This window comes from Euleptes europaea, chromosome 7 (genome assembly GCF_029931775.1).
Source record: "Euleptes europaea isolate rEulEur1 chromosome 7, rEulEur1.hap1, whole genome shotgun sequence".
Taxonomy (NCBI): Eukaryota; Metazoa; Chordata; class Lepidosauria; order Squamata; family Sphaerodactylidae; genus Euleptes; species Euleptes europaea.
Genome location: NC_079318.1, coordinates 16,938,471 through 16,960,367, shown reverse-complemented (window position 1 = coordinate 16,960,367; position 21,897 = coordinate 16,938,471). Strand labels below are relative to the sequence as shown.

The 21,897-nt window shown below is 43.4% G+C and overlaps 1 protein-coding gene across 1 annotated transcript in view; it reads right to left on the bottom strand.

The window, feature by feature from the left end:
- MAP3K4 (mitogen-activated protein kinase kinase kinase 4) overlaps positions 1-21,897 on the bottom strand; it is an 84,631-nt gene that overhangs the window by 23,339 nt on the left and 39,395 nt on the right. Inside the window, exons 4-16 of the mRNA XM_056852412.1 lie at positions 16,956-17,198; positions 15,726-15,872; positions 14,699-14,856; positions 13,261-13,377; positions 12,816-12,915; positions 12,625-12,708; positions 9,416-9,682; positions 6,007-6,156; positions 5,451-5,612; positions 4,767-4,900; positions 3,552-3,630; positions 3,291-3,357; positions 1,361-1,457 (exon numbers count right to left, since the gene is read on the bottom strand). Coding sequence (XP_056708390.1) covers positions 1,361-1,457; positions 3,291-3,357; positions 3,552-3,630; positions 4,767-4,900; positions 5,451-5,612; positions 6,007-6,156; positions 9,416-9,682; positions 12,625-12,708; positions 12,816-12,915; positions 13,261-13,377; positions 14,699-14,856; positions 15,726-15,872; positions 16,956-17,198 — 1,805 coding nt within the window. The remainder of the gene's footprint in view (positions 1-1,360; positions 1,458-3,290; positions 3,358-3,551; positions 3,631-4,766; positions 4,901-5,450; positions 5,613-6,006; positions 6,157-9,415; positions 9,683-12,624; positions 12,709-12,815; positions 12,916-13,260; positions 13,378-14,698; positions 14,857-15,725; positions 15,873-16,955; positions 17,199-21,897) is intronic.

Here is a 21,897-nt window from a genome sequence, read left to right as displayed (position 1 = left end):
GTCACCCAGCTGGCTTCATGTGGAGGAGTAGGGAATCAAACTCGGTTCTCCAGATTAGAGTCCACCGCCCTTAACCACTAAACCAACCTGGAGAGAAGCAAGCAAAGAAAGGGGGGCTTCCAGAGGGAGGGAAAGAGGAAAGAGTGTGGGGAGGGGTATACAGGGGACATTGAAGTGCTCCACACAACTCCTTGTGGGTTCCCTACAATGCAGTGGGGCCCAGCCTGGCTGGCACCACACAACTGGGCCCAGTTCAGCCAGCACCATGCCGCACCATTCCGTCCTGGCGACTGCCACCACACAGCTCGGCCAGAGTTTTCCAGGGGAGAGGCTGCCAGGGCAGGGCAGGAACAGGGAAAACTGAAGTTAGGGGGAGCAGATAAAGATAGGTTGGCTGGTGGGTGAGAAGTAGCGAAGGAAGCAGGAAAAAGGGAGAAGCTGTAGGTGCTTTTCCAGAAATGGAAAGAGGGAATAGTGAAGGGGGGGGAATGAGATGCCCCCCCCAAAAGTCCCTGGCTTGTGACAATATATTAATATAACAACATGAAATTGTTGATTTCAAACATTTTTTTGAAAAATCCCCCAGGGTCCCAGGGGAGGGGGGAGATGACTGCTGGGGGAAGAATGGGCCAGGGAGACCTGCCATGTTTGAAAACCCATTGCCGCTGCAATGCATCAGCAGCTGCTATGGCAACAGGAAAACTACACAAACCTGTTTCCGTGTCAAAGACCCCAAATACTAAAACTGTTAGCATGCTATTCTGTCCTCATGCAGAAAATCTGGAAGGGCAGATATGTTGTGGAAAAGAGCTACATTGCTCTGTGCCACCTTTTGTTAAGGAAGAGAAGGAGCCAAAGTTGCGAAGAGAAGAAGAAACCAAGCGATAGTTCCTGAAACATCTGGATAACATCGCGACCACAGCCTTGCTGCCTTTTGAAGCTTTCTTTTAATTAAAAAAGGGAGAAAAGCTAGTTACAGCACTGCAGCAGGATATATGCAAAAGCACACGTCAGGGGAAACAGAAGAGAAACAAACATAAGGAATATTAAACGTGGCTCAGGCATGTGAGGGGAGGGGAGAAGGGGAGAAGCTGTGTCACGTATCGCTACTGATTTCACAGGTACTATCCCATGGAAGCCACCACATTCCACAAAACACAAAGCAACAGATACTAATGCAGGGGAACAATCGGCAAAACACTGCAGGCATCAATGATGGGAAAAGGCAAATATCCTTTTTTATCTGGAAACAGACTGAAAGGTTCAAGATGGCAAAGCTGCTGGACTGCTACAGAAACATCATTTTCTCCCTTTCTCTCCCTCAGCTACAAATAATAAGGATTAGATCTGCTCTTAATACCTGAACCCTTCGGGCGTTGGGATGATGAGGTGAGGATTTGGGGGATCACTATGGCACCGTGGTACTTTCACAGGACGAGGACTATTCCGATGAATAGCTACAAATAGGAGACAATTCAGACGGCTTAAGAAAACGCCCAACATACGCATGCCACATTGATGCAAGAGCACTGTTACTAAGGTCTTGTTCATGCAACTTGTTTGAAGTGGCAGCAACGGGGTTGAAATCCATTCAGGTATTCTTTAGCAAATGGCAATAGTAATTGGAATGATTCATGGTGTATTCAGACTGCCTCCAGCCCAATGCAAGTGAGGTTTAAGAAATGGCTAATGGTCTGGAGGTGCAGCAAAATATTCTAGACAACTGGCTAACCACATGAAGTAGTATAGATCACAATGGGTAGCCGTGTTAGTCTGTCTGTTTAGCAGTAAAAAAGAGCAAGAATCCAGTAGCACCTTAAAGTCTAACAACATTTCTGGCAGGGTATGAGCTTTAATGAGTCACGGCTCACGGGTATCTGAAGAAGCGAGCTGTGGCTCACGAAAGCTCATACCCTGACAGAAATGTTGTTAGTCTTTAAGGTGCTACTGGACTCTTGCTCTTTTCTACTGCTACATGAAAGTACAAACACTAATACATAAAGTATTCCCACTTTTTAAAATTCTATTTGGGATAAAAATACTACAGGAAAATGAGAACAAAAGAAGTTGGTTATAAAAAAAAGACTGCCGAAAGCTCAAAAAACACAAACTGTGCTAAGACAAATTCACCTTTGGAAATATAATCAAAAATAAATATTTAGCTTGACTATGGATGTATACTTTCACAACGAACCTAGATCTGCATGAGCTGAACTCTCTCTTCCAACCTACCTTTGAAGACCAAATAACTACAGCACAGATTTAATTTCCTTTAGCCAATGTTTCTTCCACATACTAGACATCAGGACCAGCTCAGCAACATACAATGAGAATGCACATCTGTTAATGTGACTGGAGCATCTCTATTTTTGTGCTCTCCACTGTCACTGCACAGTCATTTTATAATAAAAGAAACTGATCTGCTCATACACTTTCTGCAGAAGAATCCACAGCTCCCTGTATTCTACGTATTTGTCTGCTGGCCTCTCCAGCGCACAGAGGTGAGCTCACAGACGTAATACAATCCACCCGCCAAATGTAGCAGGCCATCAGGGATTTGCTGTTTTTACTCTTTGGCAACAATTGCAAAGGGATGGAGGTGGAATTTTACCAGCACTTGGAAGAGCGCTATACGTGGCTGATGGGTTGTGTGTGGTTGGATGGGTCACACAGTATGCAGGCCTAAGCTAAACTAACTTTGACAGTACCGCTGGGAGTGATAGTACACAAGGACTAATACTCGCCCAGTGTATCAGACAACTGATCCACATAGAGATGGTGGTGGAAAGTGCCATCAAATTGCAGCTGACGTATAGCGACCCTGTAGGGTTTCTAAGGCAAGAGATGAACAAAGATGGTTTGCCATTGCCTGCCTCTGTGTAGCAACCCTGGACTTCCTTGGAGGTCTCCCAACCAAGTACTGACCAGGGCCAACCCTGCTTAGCTTCCAAGATCTGGTGATATTGGGCTGGCCCAGGCCACCCACATCAGTATATAGGGATAAAGGTAAAGGTCCCCTGTGCAAGCACTGGGTCATTCCTGACCCATGGGGTGACGTCACATCCTGACGTTTACTAGGCAGACTTTGTTTTACGGGGTGGTTTGCTGGTGCCTTCCCTAGTCATCTTCCCTTTACCCCCAGTTAATTCACTGGAAATCGTTTATTGTACCTTTTAAGAGTTTCAGGTAAACAAATTCATTTTTTACCTAAAACACTTACATTTCTATAAACTATGGCTGTAACATTCCAGAGGAAGAGACTGTAGCTGTTGCCTTACCAAGGTACAAACCTGTAACAGGACTGTGAGGCTTTCCGATTACATGTCCAATACATTCATTCATCAAAGCCTGCAAACTCTGCAAAACAGAAGGTAAGAGGTGCTGAAACAAATTTCACAGTCCTGTATCTTTAATCAACAGGTATCAGTCAAGAATAACAAATGCTGACGGAACCTCAAAAGAACCTTTCTTTCCCAGTAGGATGTTCTCAAACACAGCCACTGGAGGCCAATACTGGTTAACTTAAAATGTAAGTATGGTTGAGGACTTACCAAGAAGTCGTCTTCAGGCAGAGCTGAAATAAATGCTGGCTCAATGGCTTGAAGAAAATCAAAACCTTGTGTTGCCCACCTGTTGATCAGAAAGAAGTTATTCATTAGCCAAAATGCTTATATAAGATTTAGCAACTATCCGTTACCATACTACACAAAAATCTTCTCTAAACATTAAACAAAATATAAAACAAAGCCAACCGAAGGTTCTGACCCCTGAAGCTATTTGTGCATGAATATGCATGGGGAGAACCTTGTAATTACATTCAGATGCTGTAGACCTCACACCCCCAAGCTGCTGTGAAGCAGGAAAGGTGGAAAACAGCACCTGTACTCCCCCCCACAACTGCATGGAGGTAGAAAAATGGCATCCACACTCTTCCCCATCTTGCCGTTTTCCTCCCCCTGCCACCTCCCAGCAGCACACAAGGAGTGAGGCAGTTGGATGCCACTTTCCATGTCCCTGTGGAATGGGGGGGGCGGAGGTTGGGTGCCATCTTCTGGCTTCCCTGTGTCAGGTGCTGCGGGCTTGGGGGCGCAAAATCCTTGGGCCAGCCCCAATTAACAAAAACTAAATTGCCTGGACGGTAAATACCTGCTGAATCACTAGAGAGGCTTAGCGGGTGAGTGAAATGAGTCAATAAAGCTGCTAAAGATTATTCTCTAAACAGCAATGATTATTTAATGAAGCTGATGTCAACAAGAGATCACTTCTCTATGCCAATAAAGGTTTGGATGGATGGGTGGATGGATGGAGGGAGGGATTGAAGAGACCACTTCTTCCTCCAACTAAGAACAGTTAAACAGTGTGGCTTGTTTTACGGTCATGACAATTAACTTACTCCAAATGAATTTACACGTCCATGAAATGCTAGGATTAACCACCACCACACAAAGTCCAGAATTGCTTAATATTCGTTCCTGAAATATCACTAAACACAGCTTCTAAATTAAGTTTTACTGTGCTAAAATAAATAATTCAGGATTCAGTTTCTCTCTCTGATTTCTCAAGAGCATGATAAATTCACTTAAAGCATGTGAAATTCTTGAGTAGACTGGACCTTGGATTATCTCCAGTATTTTATTCCCATATCCATATTGTGACATTTTGAATAAACTGCCTCATAGTGATCAAGACAGCGACAATACTCCAAGCTTGTAGCATGCAAGATCTCAATGAAAAGAATGGGAAAGAAAACACCTCTTAATCATTACCTTGGTCTGGTGCCTCGACCACTCTCACATTTAGTGAGGACATAATTCATCCACTTTCTTGCAAAAGTGATATACTGGTCTCCAATTTTCTGTCTGAATTCTCCAGACATCAGACGAATTACTTCTTTATGGTACTGTAATACATTAAAATTAAAGTTCAGGTTGTCTATACCATTTTTTACCACTCTGCGTTCTGTGCCCCAAGCTAAAGGGCCATGCAAAGCACAGTGCAGCTGCACAGAAAAATTAGTAACAGAATAACAGTAATTAGAATTAGTAACAGAATAACAGTAATTAGTAACAGTAATTAGAATAATGCTGCAGTATGTACTTGTGACAATTTGCATCCAAAGACGGTTATCTATGGGAAAATGAGGCAAACTGCATGTTCTTTGTAGAGTTAAAGAGCAGACACTGTCGGGGTCCCCTTTTTCACAGTCACCGAACAGCAGGCAAATATCAGAAGCCCCGGTACAAAGAACAAGAAAAGGAGATGAGAACAATTTTAGCTGATTCGGTGCATTCCGCTGTTCTCCACACAACTGTTCCAGAAGTACAATGATCTAGGTCCCAGGCTGCTAAATATTGTGAACCATTTGCTGAAATATCATTTCTTTTCTCTGAAGAAAGTTAAAACATTTTCAATCCTATGGAAATGAGGCAAGAGATTTTGGCAGCACCTACCTCAAAACCAAAATTGTAACACTGAATCATGGCTTCCCGATAATATTGCTGCAATGTGGCAGATTCCGACTCATCCACCTCAGCGTCAAATTCAGATGTGAACATGCGATCGACTCTGTCAATTGCACTGCTTATCTTATTGCACAACTGCAAAGCATCACTCTGGAATACACAGGGGGAAACAGCTGAAATATTCTGTTAGGATTTTAAAATAATCCTAAATGGTCGCTTGTTACTATTTTTAATTTACAGTAAGCTCTAAGGATGTAAAAACTGCAGTAGTATTGTTGGGAGTAATTTTTACAGCTATAGCTCTAAATCACACACACACACACACACACAATAATAATAATTCCATGAGTCGGTAAAACTGTAATTCTGCTGAGTATAAATTTTACTGCGACGGTAATGGTAAAACCTCAATTTATATGTTTAAAACTTACTGCAAAGTATCCTCTTCTGACCATCTTTGTGAAAAATAGAATTCAGTAACTCATTTCACATTTTGTACTAACAAGCTACTTAGAAATGTGCATAAGATGACGAAGGGGTCTACCTTCAACTGCTGCAGAGCTTTGGCAACGACCGGCTGGCTGGATGTTTGCTCCTGATGCAAAGAGACCAGTCCTTCAAGAGACTGTTGGAAAGCTTTTCTCTGGTTCACAAGATAAACGGGCTGCATGACTACAAGGAGGAGGTTGTCAATCTAGGATAGACAAAGTTACGTTATCTGAAGGTGTTGCCAGAAACAAGATCTCAAAGGTATCATACTGAAAAGTGGATTCAATCTTATTCTGGAACTTACTACATTCTAGAACAAATATTGAGATGTTATTGCTTTTCTTCCAAATAAATGGCTAACTTTTTGAACGACTTCTGCAACTATAATTCTGTATTTTCTAATGATCTCCCTGCAGCTGTCATCCTGATCAATTATGTGATTCAAGCGGGAAACCTCAAGGACTTGTGGGAGGCAGATTACTTCTCCTTTCCCGACAATTTCTTCTTTCCTTTCCCTGAAAGCCCCCATAGCCTCTCAAGTTTTCCTGCTTCCTTCTTTCTTTCCCACCAAACAGCAAACCTACCTTTATTTGCTCATCTTTAGCTATTCCACTGCCCCCGCCCCCATAGCAGCCTCTACATAGGAAAACTACGGCTCAGTTGTGTGGTGCCAGCCATTGAGCCAGGCCCACTTGCATGGTAGGGAACCCTTGATAACATGTGGGAAGGCACCTCATTTTCCCTCTACCCCCTCCCCACACTATTTCCCTTCTCCTGGCAGCCTTTATATCCTCTCCCTTTTCCTTATCTCATTCTCAGCTATTCATCAACCTACCTTTTACCTGCCTCCCATCTTCAGCTATATCTATTATATATTCACTTCATTTATACCCTATATTTCTTCACAGTGGGACCAAAGCAGCTTACATTATTCTCCTCTTCTGTTTTCCTCACAACAACCCTGTGAAGTACGTTAGGCTAAAAATATGTGATTGGTCCAAAATCACCTAGTGAGTTTCCACAGCAAGATGGGGATTTGAACCTGGGTCTCCTGGACCCAACCCTCCAGGAATTTCCCAACCAGGAGCCGGCAACTCTAGCAAGGCTTGGTCGTGATGAGTCCTCCCTCAAACACCATAACACCCCTGGAAAAGACCTTCTCCTCCCCTTTCCTTTTACTCACAGAAAGCAAGCTGGGATGCTGTTGGTTGCCTAGCAATGGCCAGGAAGAGAATCCATTTCTTAAAGCTGCAAGTGCTCCTTTTTATCAATTTAGGTGATTTTAATTCCCCCAATTTTACTTTATTGAGTTCACATTTTTCAGGTTTGTAGAAAAATCTGTTTTGCCCTTTCAAAGCTCCAGTCTCCGGATTTAAGTATTCTCAGATTTGGCCAACATAGCAATTAGAATATACAAGGGAGGATCCATGATACTTGCGTTGGGGGGATACCTTCCTCTTCTTAGCTTTAACCCCCCCCCCCCCAATCATAACTGCCAGTGGGCCATTGCAACTGCTGCTTTAAAATAAATTTAAATTAAAGCAGAGAAGAGGAAGAGATCCCTCTGTGATTATTACTGTTCCTGCCGCCGCCCCCCCCTCCCGTCTCAGCTGCCGGCAAGCCCATACAACTCCCAGCCTCCACCACAAGGCCCTCGACACTCCCACCCCCAACCCCTTCAACCTTGATGCTGGCCAGCCCTGCACGGCTCCTAGCCTTTGCTGCCAGGCCTGCTGAGGCTCTCCAAACCCCTCCACCCTTGCAGCTGCTGCCACTGAGCTTGGCACAGCTCCTACCCTCCCAACCCCCCCACCACCACCATCAATGCTGGTGAGCCCACTATGGCTTCTGGCCTTCACTGCCAAGTCCACTGCTGCTCCTCAAAACCCTCCACCATCGTAGCTGCCACAGGCAAGCCCCTTGCAGCTCCCAGCCTCTCTGCCAGGCCACCACAGTTCCTGGCCCCCCATCACCACCAAGAGTATGCCAACAGTATTTTGGGGGATTTAATTCCTCCCAATATATTTTTTAAAGTTTTAAGATTTTTCTGCAAACCTGGGAATCCACCAAGTTGGGGGGGGGGGGAGGAATCTCCTTTCTCTCAATGTGGGCCTGATCAGTGAATTTAGGTATCCGCAGATGTGCCCACTCTTGAGAAACAGATATATAGATAAGATTCCACATGCAGCAATTGATTTCTGTACATAATTAGAATGCCACTGTATGTACCAGGGCTGCTATCTGCTGCAGGTGGGAATTTACTGCCACCAAGTACCCTAGCTGAACACACAGTTCAGGCACCGACTACTGGGAACTGAAGTCAGTGGAAGCCCCCACACAGCAAATAATCAAGGGGAGAGGGCACCCTAAGCAGAATTGAGCACTTAAGCTAGTCACTAAATTGTTATAATTTTAAAAGTGAAGTAAAAGGATTTCAAGGAGCCTGTGGTGCAGAGTGGTAAGCTGCAGTGCTGCAGTCCAAGCTCTGCTCACGACCTGAGTTCGATCCCAATGGAAGTTGGTTTCAGGTAGCCGGCTCAAGGTTGACTCAGCCTTCCATCCTTCCGAGGTCGGTAAAATGAGTACCCAGCTTGCAGGGGGTAAAGAGAAGATGGCTGGGGAAGGCACTGGCAAACCACCCCATAAACGTCGGGATGTGACATCACTGTGCAATGACCCACTGTGCAATGACAGGGGACCTTTACCCTTTTAAAAGGATTTCAGAAGAAACATCTTCAGGAACCTGCAATTTCAAATTTTAATTGAAGAAATGAAATTAATATTAAATTAGTCCTAGAGGAAGTTGTTCAGGACTGACCCCTGTTCTGGAATGGATCACGCACACCTGCATAATAAAAACACAGTAGTAAAAGGAGCATCTCTGCCATGGAAGCTCACAAGTTGACCATGGGCTAGTCACACACTCTCAGCTAACCTACTTCCCCACAGGTTTGTTCTCAGGATAAAATTAAGAAAATGTTGTAAGCCACTTTGGGTACACAGTGTGTGTGTGTGTGTGTGTGGGGGGGGGAACAGAGTTCAAACAAAATAAATTTCAATCTCTCCCCCTCTTCCCCTCTCTCATACACATCAAACAAAAACAGCTTGGAGACTTTTGAAATTATTGTCTAGGGGCAGGGGGAATCAATCAGAATGGAAACAAAGGCACTGGAGGCTCCATAATTCAATCTAAGGTATCCTTATTTTCATTATTCTTTAAATCCATGCAATATAGAAAAATAACTACCCTTCATTTCCCAACATCAGAACTTTATGCAAATTAAACCCATTTTAAGAATGTGTAAGACTAGACACCAGTGAATAGAAAGTCAAATTCCCAAGTACCCAGAGTGTTATATTACTTGTAAATGCAATCTAGCTGTGAAAAACAGAGCATCTCTTAACCTTTGTGGTCCATAAGTCAGAAGTACAATGACTGGTTACTAATACAGAAAAATACTTGCCTGCATATTTTTCAGCGTATCAACCGTTTCCACCGGAGGCATGAGCTTGACAGGCTGCCCTTCCCATGCGCTCCAGCTGTCGTCTCCTTCGTGATCTTTGTCGCTGTACTTAGTCATCAGCAAGAAGGGCTCACCAGCCACTTCATCAGAGTCCTTTGAACAGTCCTTTCCTGCAGCAGTGTTAAGCAGCTGCAAGATAATAGACTTCTCTCCTGCAAGACTTTCTTGCACAAAGATCTGTACATTCTCAAGTCCAGGGATTTGCACCTGAAGAAAGAATATGGTTCGAATTATTAGCACCTAGAAATGTTCTAGTTTGCACTCTGGACATTTTTCAGAGGAAAATGAGAGTTTTCATGGAGCACAAAATGCTCCCCACAGAAAAAAGGTCAATCCAAATAAAATCTTTTTTTCAATTAGGGTACGGCATGTTTGTATGGCCCGTCCTCTCCTGTTTAGTCACCCCAATTTCATCCCCAGTCTCCCCTTAGTTGTTTCGAAGGGCAGCCTCTTGAACGCCTGAGTGCAGTGGGGATCCCCAGAAGTTTGCAGAGAGCACATCTGGCCTACTGTCCACAGCACATTCCTGCACAGGCGCATGAAGCATTTACATACCCCCTAGCTTCAAGATATGCATAATATGATCATATATATCAATCAACCTCCCCTGCTAGACCCTTCTAGTGTTTGTATCCCCTGCTGCTTCTTGCTCTGTCCCTTGCTTATCCATAAGAGGAATTTATTATTAGACGCTATCCTTTAAGTAACTTTTAGATAGTTCTAACTAATATAAGTTTGAATTATTAACGTATCATGATATATTGACTCTATGATTACTGATATGGTTGTTAGCCGCCCTGAGACTTCCGCTGGGAAAGAGCGAGATAGAAAATGAATAAAATAAAAATAAAAATAAATATCCCCTGCTTCAAGGGATGCATTGTCAAAGCACTATGGGCCATTTCCTGTTGATGGGCAAAGTATCATCTCCAATCCAGCTACTGATCAAAAAGAGCCCAATATCCGATCCACCCAGGGCGGACCATCAAGAAGAAAATTTTACCTTCATTTTAATACACACACACACACACGTTCTTTGTCAATACTCGAATAGAGCATTTCCACATGTTGAGTGAAGCCGACTCAGAATCAGCTTGAGGGGAAAAAAACTTGTGGTAAAAATGCTTGTAAAAAAGCCAGAGAGAAGCTGAGGAAAAATCAAAGCTAAGTCTTAAGGGGGCAAAACACGTGCAGAAAAAAAAGTCGAAGTAGTTCACAGCCAAAACAAACAAAAACCACCTGTGCAGAACAGCCCACAGAGGCAGTACTGGCCTTGGAGATACATTACCTTCTGCTCAGGCCTGGCCCAAAAAAGCCCTCCAGGATCCCTGGCCAATCTGGCCTGGAGGAAAACTGCTTCATGACCCCAAAGTGGAAGTCAGCAATACCCTGGGTATTTAAGAAAGGGTCACAAGAGACAAGCACTGACATAGCCCTTCCTGCCCTCCCTCTCCTGATCTGCCTAAGTTCACAGAACCAGCATTGCTGTCAGATGGCTATCTAACCTCTGCTTAAAAACCTCCAAAGGAGAGCCCACCACCTCCCGAGGAAGCCTGTTCAACTGAGAAACCTCTCTAACTATCAGAAAGTACTTCCTAATGTTTAGCTGAAAACTCTTTTGATTTAATTTCAACCCCGTAGGTTCCGGTCCAACTTTCTGGAGCAAAAGAAAAAAACTCTGTACCATCCCCTACATGATAGCCCTTCAAGTATTTGAAGATGATTATCATATCACCTCTCAGTCATCTCCTCTCCAGGCTAAACATCATGCTGCCTCTCACATACACAAACACACGCAGGAAATCACTCAAAGAGGGGATGCTTTTTAAACTTCAGCCGTGCACTAAACTGTATTTACATTAATGTCTTTCCCAACATTGCAGAAACTAACCATGCAATGCTCAAGGGGGGGGGGGGGCAAATGCCCATAGGAGCCAGCATGACCCCTATGCCGGCGTCCATGCCACTTGCACCATGCAAACTGGCACAGACGCTAGTGTAAGGCGACTTACGCCGGGGGGGCCTGGACAGTGGTGGCTGTGTGGCTCTTGGACGCCGGCGCAGCTTCCAGCCAGTGTTTCCCCGGCATATCTCCCCACGTGCAGCATCCTGGGAGGCAATCCTGGGGCGTTCCTGGGAGCGGAGCTACCTTTAGCCTAGGGAACCCTTTTGCTCCGGGAAAACCCTTCCATGCTGCAGCGGGGCTCCACAAGCAAAATCGCTGGCATAGCATCGCTGAAATCTATGGGGCATTTTTTTGTCATTTGTATTTTATGTGCGGTTATTTTTCTTTTTTTCCAGCCAGGAAGCCTCTGTGAAGGCAATGTGGCTGCACCACTCTCAGCCGCTGCTTTACTGCCCCCCCCCCCAATTCAGGAATGGGCTGCCCGTCTCATTTCTTGAAGGCTACTGAGCAGGGGCAACATACACACCTAAGGCAAATCACTATTTGCATGCTTGCTTAGTGGCTTTGGCTCATTCCCCCACCCCCCGTGGTTGAAATATTTGAGAGAGGATCCAAAGAGCATTTTAGGTTAACTAGAGTTTGACATCTTCTTTTTGAGCAGCACACCGCCACATTTCATCACATCTTTTCTTTGAGCAGAACACAGCCACATTTCATCACAAATTCCATTTTTAGAAAACTTCCCATGCAGGGAGCTGCTGTTCATGCCCTGCAACACCAGGAGGTATTCATCTGTGTCTGGAGTATACCACTTCAGGCAGGGGATGACACAAATGAATAAGCATCTTTCAGGGGTGAAAATAACTTTAATTTCTTACTGGTACGGTCTCTCTTGCAGGGTAGAAGCACAAGATGGGAGGTACCACATTGGCCACTTTCTTACTGGCATTCTCTACCAACCCATACCGGTTGACTCTTATCCCAAGCCTCCACACAAAAGACTCCTATTAATGTAGAAAACTGGCACAGCAGCTTTCTGCGTACAATGAACTTTTAAAACAAAGCAGCGTTCACCCCATGTAAGCCCCAACCTGCAGTCCAAAGGGATACAATCTGTGCAACGCAGGTTCAATGTTCTGTAACAAAAACCACTGCAGGAAAAACCACGTGTAACATATCTGGTCTACTTCTGCATTTAATCATTTAAGATTTCGACATTATTAAGTCTTTAGCCTGACTTTACCTTCATATACTGTTGTGTTTTCAGGGCACTGAGGATCTCACGCACAGAGGCAGACAATGTGAACTCTGCTGCTATTTCAAGGTCCTAACAATAACAAGATGAAAAACACATTTTTTTTTATCCAGTTGCACTGTTAAGAATGTCAAGACGACTGAATTTTGATGTTACTTAGAACCCCTTTCAATTTTTACCTTCCTTAACCTCTTGGCAAAGCCAAGAGCCTTGGAGGCTCTCTCTCGAGCTTCATGAAACAGCTCTTTCAGTGCCCGGCTGATCTCTATAACAGACCTCCTACAAAAATGGAACAGAATGCAGTTATCTGAATAGCTGAGTGGGAAAGAGTTAGAAAATTACAAGGAAAATATATACAGGAAACATGCTAAAAATGAAACCTGCTAAAATGCCCCATCCTTCACAGAAATACAAAATATTCAAGAAACTATGCATGTACACAATTCTCATGCCCCATGCAACATATATCTTAGCATCTGTGAACAAGTTTCAGCTGCAATATTTTTACAGGATGAAGATTGTTTCTGTCACACACATAAAGACAATTTTAAAGGGACAGTGTATCTTGAATGGCAAGTGAATGACAATGCGATTAGGAGGGAAACTCTGAAGATTTGGGACTACCTGATTTCATCTGAAGCAGCACTATCATCAGCACTGGCCCAAAACTCATCACAGCTGTACTGTAAGCCAGAGTCCAAAAAGATTCCTGTCGATTTAAGCAGCACTCCTGCAATGTCACTGAAAGAAAATTGAAACAAACTTTTTACTCCCTTAAGGCTGCAATCGTAAAGGGGGGGGGGAGCTCCTTAGGAGCTGGCATGACCACGCGGCAGCATAAGTGCCCTTTTAACCAAGGATAAGGGGCACTTATGCCGTTATGGGTGGCATCCACACCAGCGCCTTGACGCAATGCAGTGGCGCAACTCCCTGCACCAGAGCCCCAGGAGGTGTTTCTGGGGTGGAGCTGCTTTTAGGGAGTTTCCTAACCCCTTCTACCTTGGGAACGCCCCTTCTCGCAGTGGTGTGGCTACACCACATTTTTTGGTAGCGCAGCCCCATTGATTTCAATGGGGGATTTTCAGGTAAGTCTTATTTCTCTTTTATTGTAATTTTCATTTTCATGTGGGAATCCTCTGTGGCTGCGGTGTGGCTGTGCTGTTCCCAGCCACCATCAAACTACCCCCCTTTTAGGATTGGGCTGCCTATCAAGCACCCAAACTTCTCAATACGTTAAATAATCATTAATATTAAAATATTTAAAACAGTGTTTTACATCGCAGCTAACAAGCTGCCCTGGCCGGGCCAACAGATAGGGCCAAGAGGCCAGGGCTTTCTTTTGATGATGCCTCCTAGCACTGAGTTTTAGAGGTTTACTGTCTCCGAACCTGCAGACCCAGGTTTGAATCCCCATCTTGTTGTAGAAGCTAACTGGGTGATTTTGGACCAATCATATACTTTCAGCCTAACCTACCTCACAGGGTTGTTGTGTGGATCAAAAGGACGAGAGGAGAATAATGTAAGCTGCTTTGGTCCCCACTGGGGAGAAAGGTGGGGTATAAATGAAGTAAATAATAACAAATATAGCTGAAGATGGGAGGCAGATAAAAGGTACGCTGGTAAATGGCTTGGGAAGGAATGAGGCAGGGAAAAGGGAGAGGATATGGAGGTTGCCAGGAGGAGGGAAAGAGGAAATAGTGTGGGGAGGGGGATATAGGGGAAAGCGAGGTGCCCCCCCTCCCCACACAAGTCCTCTAGCCCTGCCATGCAAGTGGGCTTTGCCCAGTGGCCAGCACCACACAGCTGGGCCATAGTTTTCCTAGGTAGAGGCTGCTTGCGGGGGGAGGAATAATTAAAGACAAAGGGACAGATAAAGATAGGGTTTGCTGTTTGGTGGGAAGGAGAGAAGGAAGCAGGAAAAGGTGAGACCATGTGGGCTTCCAGTGAAGGGAAAGAGGAAATAGTGATGAGGGGGAAGTGAGATGCCCCGCACAAGTCCTTGAAGGTTCCCACTTGTTCTGAGCTAAATGTGCATAAGAATCACAGTAATAAAAAGTAATACCAGAACAGTTTTCCAGCTTGAGCTTCACCTCCTCGTATATAAGGTGTTATTTCTTTGGTGAAATTCCATTCTTCTTCCAAGAGATTTTTTAAACTATGAGATGCTTGAGGTAACTGCTGTAGCATTTGGATCCAGCTTCGCATATAATCAAAATAAACCTTGAAATAGGAGGGAAAGCTATTCATACAACTATTTTACATTAAACCCACAAAATGCCAGAGAGTCTCCCTATAATAGGATAGGGTTTTTAGGCACAGACCCTGCCCTTCCTCAAACAAGAATCCTTTCATATCAGTCTTGTGTGCACACAATTCAGTTCAGGACACCACCATAAATGCAAATGCTGAGGTCTAAAAGTAAAAGTAACTGTAGGAATACTTGCACCTCTCTGCTCAGTGAAGTCCTTCCAGATGATGGACTGTGAATTAATCTGACCTTTAGCTGTATCAGGGGACCATAACATTTGTTATTCACAAACTACAGTTATGGCATTCTCTCTCACCTATCTGTTAATTTTATAGAGAGAGGATCCAATCCAGATGTACCTACGGTGAGATCCCCTTGCATGGAGAGGTGTTTTTCAGCTAGACATTAAGCATCACTCAGAAGCAAGTACCACTGAGTTCAATGGGACTTACATCTTGGGTAATTATTCCTAGGGCAGTCATAACGACTGTTCCAAGATCCTGTAACCCAAAATATACACGTTCTGCAAACCAATGACAGGGAGCTTTGTTGACTGAAATAATCCATGATGTGAGTAAACCATCTTTAAGCATATTGGCTGAAACTGGCCCTCTGTCAATGAAGGCTAGAAATCAAAACTGAACTAAGACTCTCTGATTCTGCAGATTCTGCTTAGTGATCATAACATGGGAATCCCCCCATGATATGCCATACAGCTAAAAAAAGAAAAGAGAAAAAATGTTACAGGCTAGAAAAATGATTAACTATTGAGGATGAACTGAAAATGATTGTAAGATGTGGAGTCAGGGGGACTGAATTGCTATGATCAATTGATACGTACCATTAACATCTTATGAAGGTCCTCCTCGAAAGAATCGATGTTGAGGTTGTTCTTCTGTAAATCATCTAACACCTCGCGTAACATAAACTGATAATATTGTTTCATTAGCAGGCCGCCTTTCAGGACCTCTTTGCACTCTCTCACTAGCTGCAAGGGAACAATCCAGAACAGCAATCAATTTGGTGTTTTCCAATCTGAAAACGTAAAGTTTACCCATGAATTTTAACGGATTCTGTGGTCTTCTAGGATCTCAAAGCCTGTTCACCCGTGGCCTGTAAGTTCACTTTACAAGAGGACCATGCAGCACATGAACTACGGTGGTGGTGAAGCTGGTTCTACGCAGCTGATTAGTACATATTTCTACAAATCGTTTATTCTGCCAAGCATTTTGCAAGGCTTGTCTCATTCATCCTCACAACAATCTTAAAACATGGGGTCACGTTTTAATGGACACTGAAAGAACAAGGACCAGTGCCAGAAACTGAACCCAAATAACTCAGGCTCAAATCCCATAGACTATCCAATAGCCTATACACTATTTTCTTTAAGAAAAGAAAAGAAAAATGTGCAAGCCTTTCCTTCACATTTTATCTCACTGAACTCTAGGAATTGTGGGTAAAGAGGGGTTATGTTTTGCTCTTTAAATGAAAGCTATGTGTACAGAATTTAAGCACACTAGTTTTTCAGAAACCATTTATGGCCTACAAACCAGAATCAGAACAGAATCAGTAGCTTCACATAGTAAAGTGGCTCTGTGCATAATTCAGACTGCAACCTTCTGGATCGGGGAGATTTTCTTGCTTTACTATATTATAATTCTATCAAACTGCTGAAACAGGATGGGATGTAAATCTCATTACATAAGTATGACTTGCGCTATATCTGTCTTGCTATCTAATATAACTCTTTGCCAGCTTTGTAAAAGATATGACCATTATTTACTATCCACAGAATCCTCAATAATTATCTTCCTTCCTACCAGAAATGGGAATGACAGCATATTATTCTTCTAAAAAGGTTTATCACTGTAGGCAGTCTGGGAGAAGAGGCACATGATGCAATTATTAATGTTGGTAAACCCCATCATTAGAAAATTATTTGCAAGGTGTCAAAATTATCCACTTATAATACCTTCCTTAGCTATTGTTAAGCATCGGCACTTAGGACTTCTGGGTACAATCTTAACTACTGAGGACCGATGGGAATGCCAATAAAACACATCAGACAAACCTGCTTAATACTCAAGAGAGATGGCTCTCCAGCAGGCCGCTGTTCCAACCTTAATTTGAGACACTCGTGGATGACATTGAGAAGGACGCGGCAAAGAACTAGAAATGCGGGTTCAAAAGATGGTAAATCCATTGATTTCAGCTCTTCCCATGACACAGTACTGCATTTTTGATCTGAAGAAGGTGGAGAATTTGACAACTGCACGTAATCTGAACATAAAATGGGATCGGGGTACTCTGAAAACTGTAACAAGAAATAGACACAATAAAATAAACAATTTCAAACTATTTCATTCTCCTAATCACAACCGGGAAAGATCAGTTACATGTCTGATTTGAACTGCCAAATATTTAAGAAAAGCTTATCGGGAAGTCATCTAGGTAGTCATTTTCCTAGCAGACTTGCTGTTTTATGACTGAAGTCAGAAGCCATAATACAGAGAATCAAACTACTGTCTCTGCATTCTCAGCAGGGTATTTGAGAGTCCTCCAAACACCTTTATCCCACACTGTATAGTACCTCCTTTTTAATGATGGGCAAATTTCAAAACTAGTTTGCAATAAAGCATGAGATGCTGATAGTCAAAATTTTTAAGAAGTCCAAATCCCACTAGGCATATGTAAGCCCTTGAACACACACACACACACACAATATTGGGCTTAACATGGGCAAAAGGAATAGCTGCCTACACCAGTTTCAAAAACACTTCTAGCGTGCTGAAGAATCATTTAAAATGGGCATTTCTTTGATTTATCAATTTTTAAGGCACAAATTTCAAAGATCTTGGTACTCTTCAAGGAAGTTTCTGCTTCTGAATTTTAAAGATAACAAAACATCTATTAATGTACATGGCTCTACCGAGATCAACATTTTAAAGCTTATTATTAAACTGAATTCATCCAAATAAAATACTGGATGTAACTGAGGATGAGGTGTGAACAAAAGTCCTTTCTGACTTTCACATCCAATTTCTCACTGAGATATACTACTAACATAATAAACAATATGACTAGTTAAGTTTTCCCTCTCTTCTTTTTGGAGTTAGATAATTTAAACACAAGGAGTACAAAATGAGCTGATGAAGTGCAATTATGCTAATCCAATACTTTAAATATATTGACTGAACAAGCTATGATCCTATTATACCTGCCAAAGAGCAATAGGACTAAACGCCCTATGCTCGAGCATCTTGAAAACACCCAATCATCAGGAACTGTGCTGGGAATGGTGCCTCTATTCCACCGTATCACCACCCTGCTGCTGGTACAAGAAACACACCAGCACTTCTCTACATGCGTAGGGACCAAGATCAAGAGCCATCAGAGACATGTTGGGGAGCTCAACAGAGTTGACATCCTGAACTCCCTCAGACATCTAGACCCCCAACAAAAGCATAACATTATCCCAGCAAGAAAGGTGGTAGAAATTAAAAGTACCCCTTTTAAACTCACAGAGAAAAATACTTTCCCGGTTGTGATTAGCTCATATGATTCTGATAAATCCTGCAGCCAGTCAGGGCACAACATGAGCAGTATAAAATCCAGGCAGACCATATCTCAGATGACAAGACCCATAGCATAGGCTATACTACTTTATCCTCATGCCATAAATTCTTGGAGCATTCAAGTGAGAACTTTGATGGTGGGAAATGACGTTTTGAAAGAACAGGTAAGGCTAACTCTCATCTATTTAGAACCCTTACAGATACGGCTTCTGAAAACTCAAACACCAGGGAGGAATCTGAATCTCTCACTTTCTCATTGGCTTCTTAACACAGGAATGTACAAGGTAAATATGAGAAGAGACTTAAAGAGCTGGGTTTGTTTAGTCAGGAGAAGAGAAGGTTAAGGGGTGACATGATAGCCATGTTTAAATATTTGAAGGGATGTCATGTTGATGAGGGAACTAGCTTGTTCTCTGTTGCTCCAGAGACTAGGACACGGCGTAATGGATTTAAACTAAGAGAAAAGCGATTCCACTGAAATATTAGGAAGAACTTTCTGACGGTGAGGGCTGTTTGACGGTGGAACACGCTGCCTTGGAGGGTGGTGGAGTCCCCGTCTTTGGAGGTCTTTAAGCAGAGGCTGGATGGCCATCTGTCGGGAGTGCTTTGATTGTGGGATCCTGCATGGCAGGGGGTTGGACTGGATGGCCCTTGTGGTATCTTCCAACCTTGTGAACTTGTGAAATAGGCAAGTAAGCCTCCACCAGGCACTGGTGAAGGCAACAGGGAGGAACAGCCTCCTTCCTGGATAAGAACCAGGCACTTCACTAGAACCACTGTGAAAACTGGACAAGTGTTTGGCCCTTTTTGCCATGCAGGATAACAGTGTGGATATATGAAGCAGTGAGAACAGAAACCACAGAAAACTCCCTATACTGCCTCCCTCAAAGTCAACTGCTAGGAGGGATACAGACGAGGTACAGAAACTGGAAGAGCACCCTAGGTGGTACTATGATCTCATTCATGTGCTCACTACCACTTAATAAGCCAAGATTCTATGTATTGCAGATGTTGGCCGTTACTCTCTACTGTCCCTGTTTCTCTCGGATGTTTCCAGGCAACCATCCAGCAGCTGCAGAGGCAAGGATGCTCCCTGTTCCCAGTGCAATGCAAATCATGAAGATATTAACAGTAGCAGCCACCAGTGTGCATCAAATTGTTCTTCTGTGGGGTTGTCCCAGACTTGTAAAAAGGCCCCTTTCCCTCTCTGGAGCACCGCTGTTCCAGTGGCAAGACCCCTTGTTTGGGAAGACCTTTTGTTTTCGTTTGGGATTCCTCTCCCAGGTGATCTGCAGAGGTGGACTGGGTAAGATGCTTGCTGACGTTCCTTTTGGAATTGATATACAATGAAGTAACCAGTTCTAAAATCTGAATTTCCTCCTACTAATTTAGGTTATGCCCTGACCTAGATGGCCCAGGCTAGCCTGATCTCGTCAGATCTCAGAAGCTAAGCAAGGTCAGCCCTGGTTAGTATTTGGATGGGAGACCACCAAGGAATACCAGGGTTGCTGTGCAGAGGAAGGCACTGGCAAACCACCTCTGTTAGTCTCTTGCCATGAAAACCCCAAAAGGGGTCGCCATAAGTCGGCTGCGACTTGACGGCACTTTACACACACAACTTAGGTTATATTTCTTGTGTGTTCAAAAAGACGGCATGCATGGGAGGGGGGGATCCACTTGAGGAAAGGTTAGACTACTGCTTTTGTTAAAAAAACAAAACAAAAGCCTATAATATGAATGAAAAGTGAAAACTTACCTGAATTAGAATTCTGTCAATTAAATAACATTTTATATAAAAAATATAATTTGCTTCCATCCCAATCCCAGATACAAATGAGTTAGTTTGGGAAATGGATCCAGACTGAATCTCAGTCTTTCCTAAACCTTGCTGTTTACCTCCACATCACAATTTCCACACCACAATGTTGTGGATCTCTTAGCAACCCATGCAATTTTATTTCCTATACTTGCCTTTATAGAAAGAGCAGGAAAAACCTCTGCTACCGGAATTATCACATTATTGTTGGATAGTTATCATACAAGGCCCAACAGCAATACTCATTTTCTTAATACATTTTAAAAATCTGAACTATAGAAAAACAGCTTAGATATTAAGAAACTTTTCTCACACTGAGATCATTTTGCAAATGGAGTAAGTTGCACAGGAGGATAGACATTTTCCAAACGACGACGTAGTAACAGTTCAGGAATAATTAATGCTGCCTCAAAGCATAAAAGAGGACTTGAAATGCCTTCCAATGACACAATCCTATTGTTTTATGATTTTCAAATCAATCTGAAACCACTCTCTTAAAAAGTTTAAAAAGCAATTTTGTAACACTCACAATGACGCATTCATCATACCCACATTTATATTATTCGTATTGTCTTTATTATCAAGGTTGGCCCTAGGCTTGGGCACCCAAGCTGCCAGAGGGAGGCAGGAAAAAGGCACCCACCCTCTTCCCCACCACAGTGAAAACCCGTCACCACTACTGGCCCTCCACCCCTCCACAGTCAGGCAAAGTAAGGAGGAAGAGGGCTGGGTCCAGCCCCACCCTGCCCCCAGATGGAGGGAAGGGAGCAGGATTCCCACAGGGACCAGGGGTGCCTCCTGGGGCAGACCCTGATGCCCCAGGCAGCTGGACAGGGGGAGAAGAGGCCTGGCAGGCCTGGTTGGTGCCACTCCTCCACTGGCACCCCAGGCATTTGCCTAGGGCTGCATAGAGGATGAGCTGCTCGTTTACTATAACCGTGCACGGTTGACTGTTTAAAGCACTAATGTTTTATCAAACAAGTAACTGACATTTATCTCAAAAGTCAGAAATCTTCTCTTGGATATCAAATGTCTAGAAAGCACATTTCTATAATATCTTTGGCATCTTCCCCAGTGAGCAATATGCGTATTCTAGAACAGTGTGTTAGACTGAGAAGGGATTCTCAGATTCTGCAGTTCGTTATATTACAAAACCCACACACTGAATTCATAACACTGGCCACATTCTAGGTACATACACTTAACGTTCTGTTTCAGCTCTACTTCATGGAGTTTCATGAAGACTTTGGCTCCTCCACACTCCACAGGATACCAGAAAGTTTATTTTTCATTACCCTGAGACTGCATTCCTAAATCCATAGTGTGTCACGTCTCCAAAAGTCAAAATCAAAACTTTAAGACAAAGCATTCCATTCTTAAAACCTATCCTCATTTCTAGTCAATCTGCCATTGTGAACCATTGCACATCTTGCATCTACAACGAGTCAAGCAGAAAGGTGGGAGGGAAAGATCTTTGGCATGAGAACCTGGGAACAGAAGTCTCCCAAACCCCACCCCCAACTCTTTGACTCTGAAGCCACAGACTAAGGATAACAAAGGCCATTCATGCATGGGAGGTTTTGTTTTGGATTTGCCACTCTCCAGATGCACATTTTCCCCAT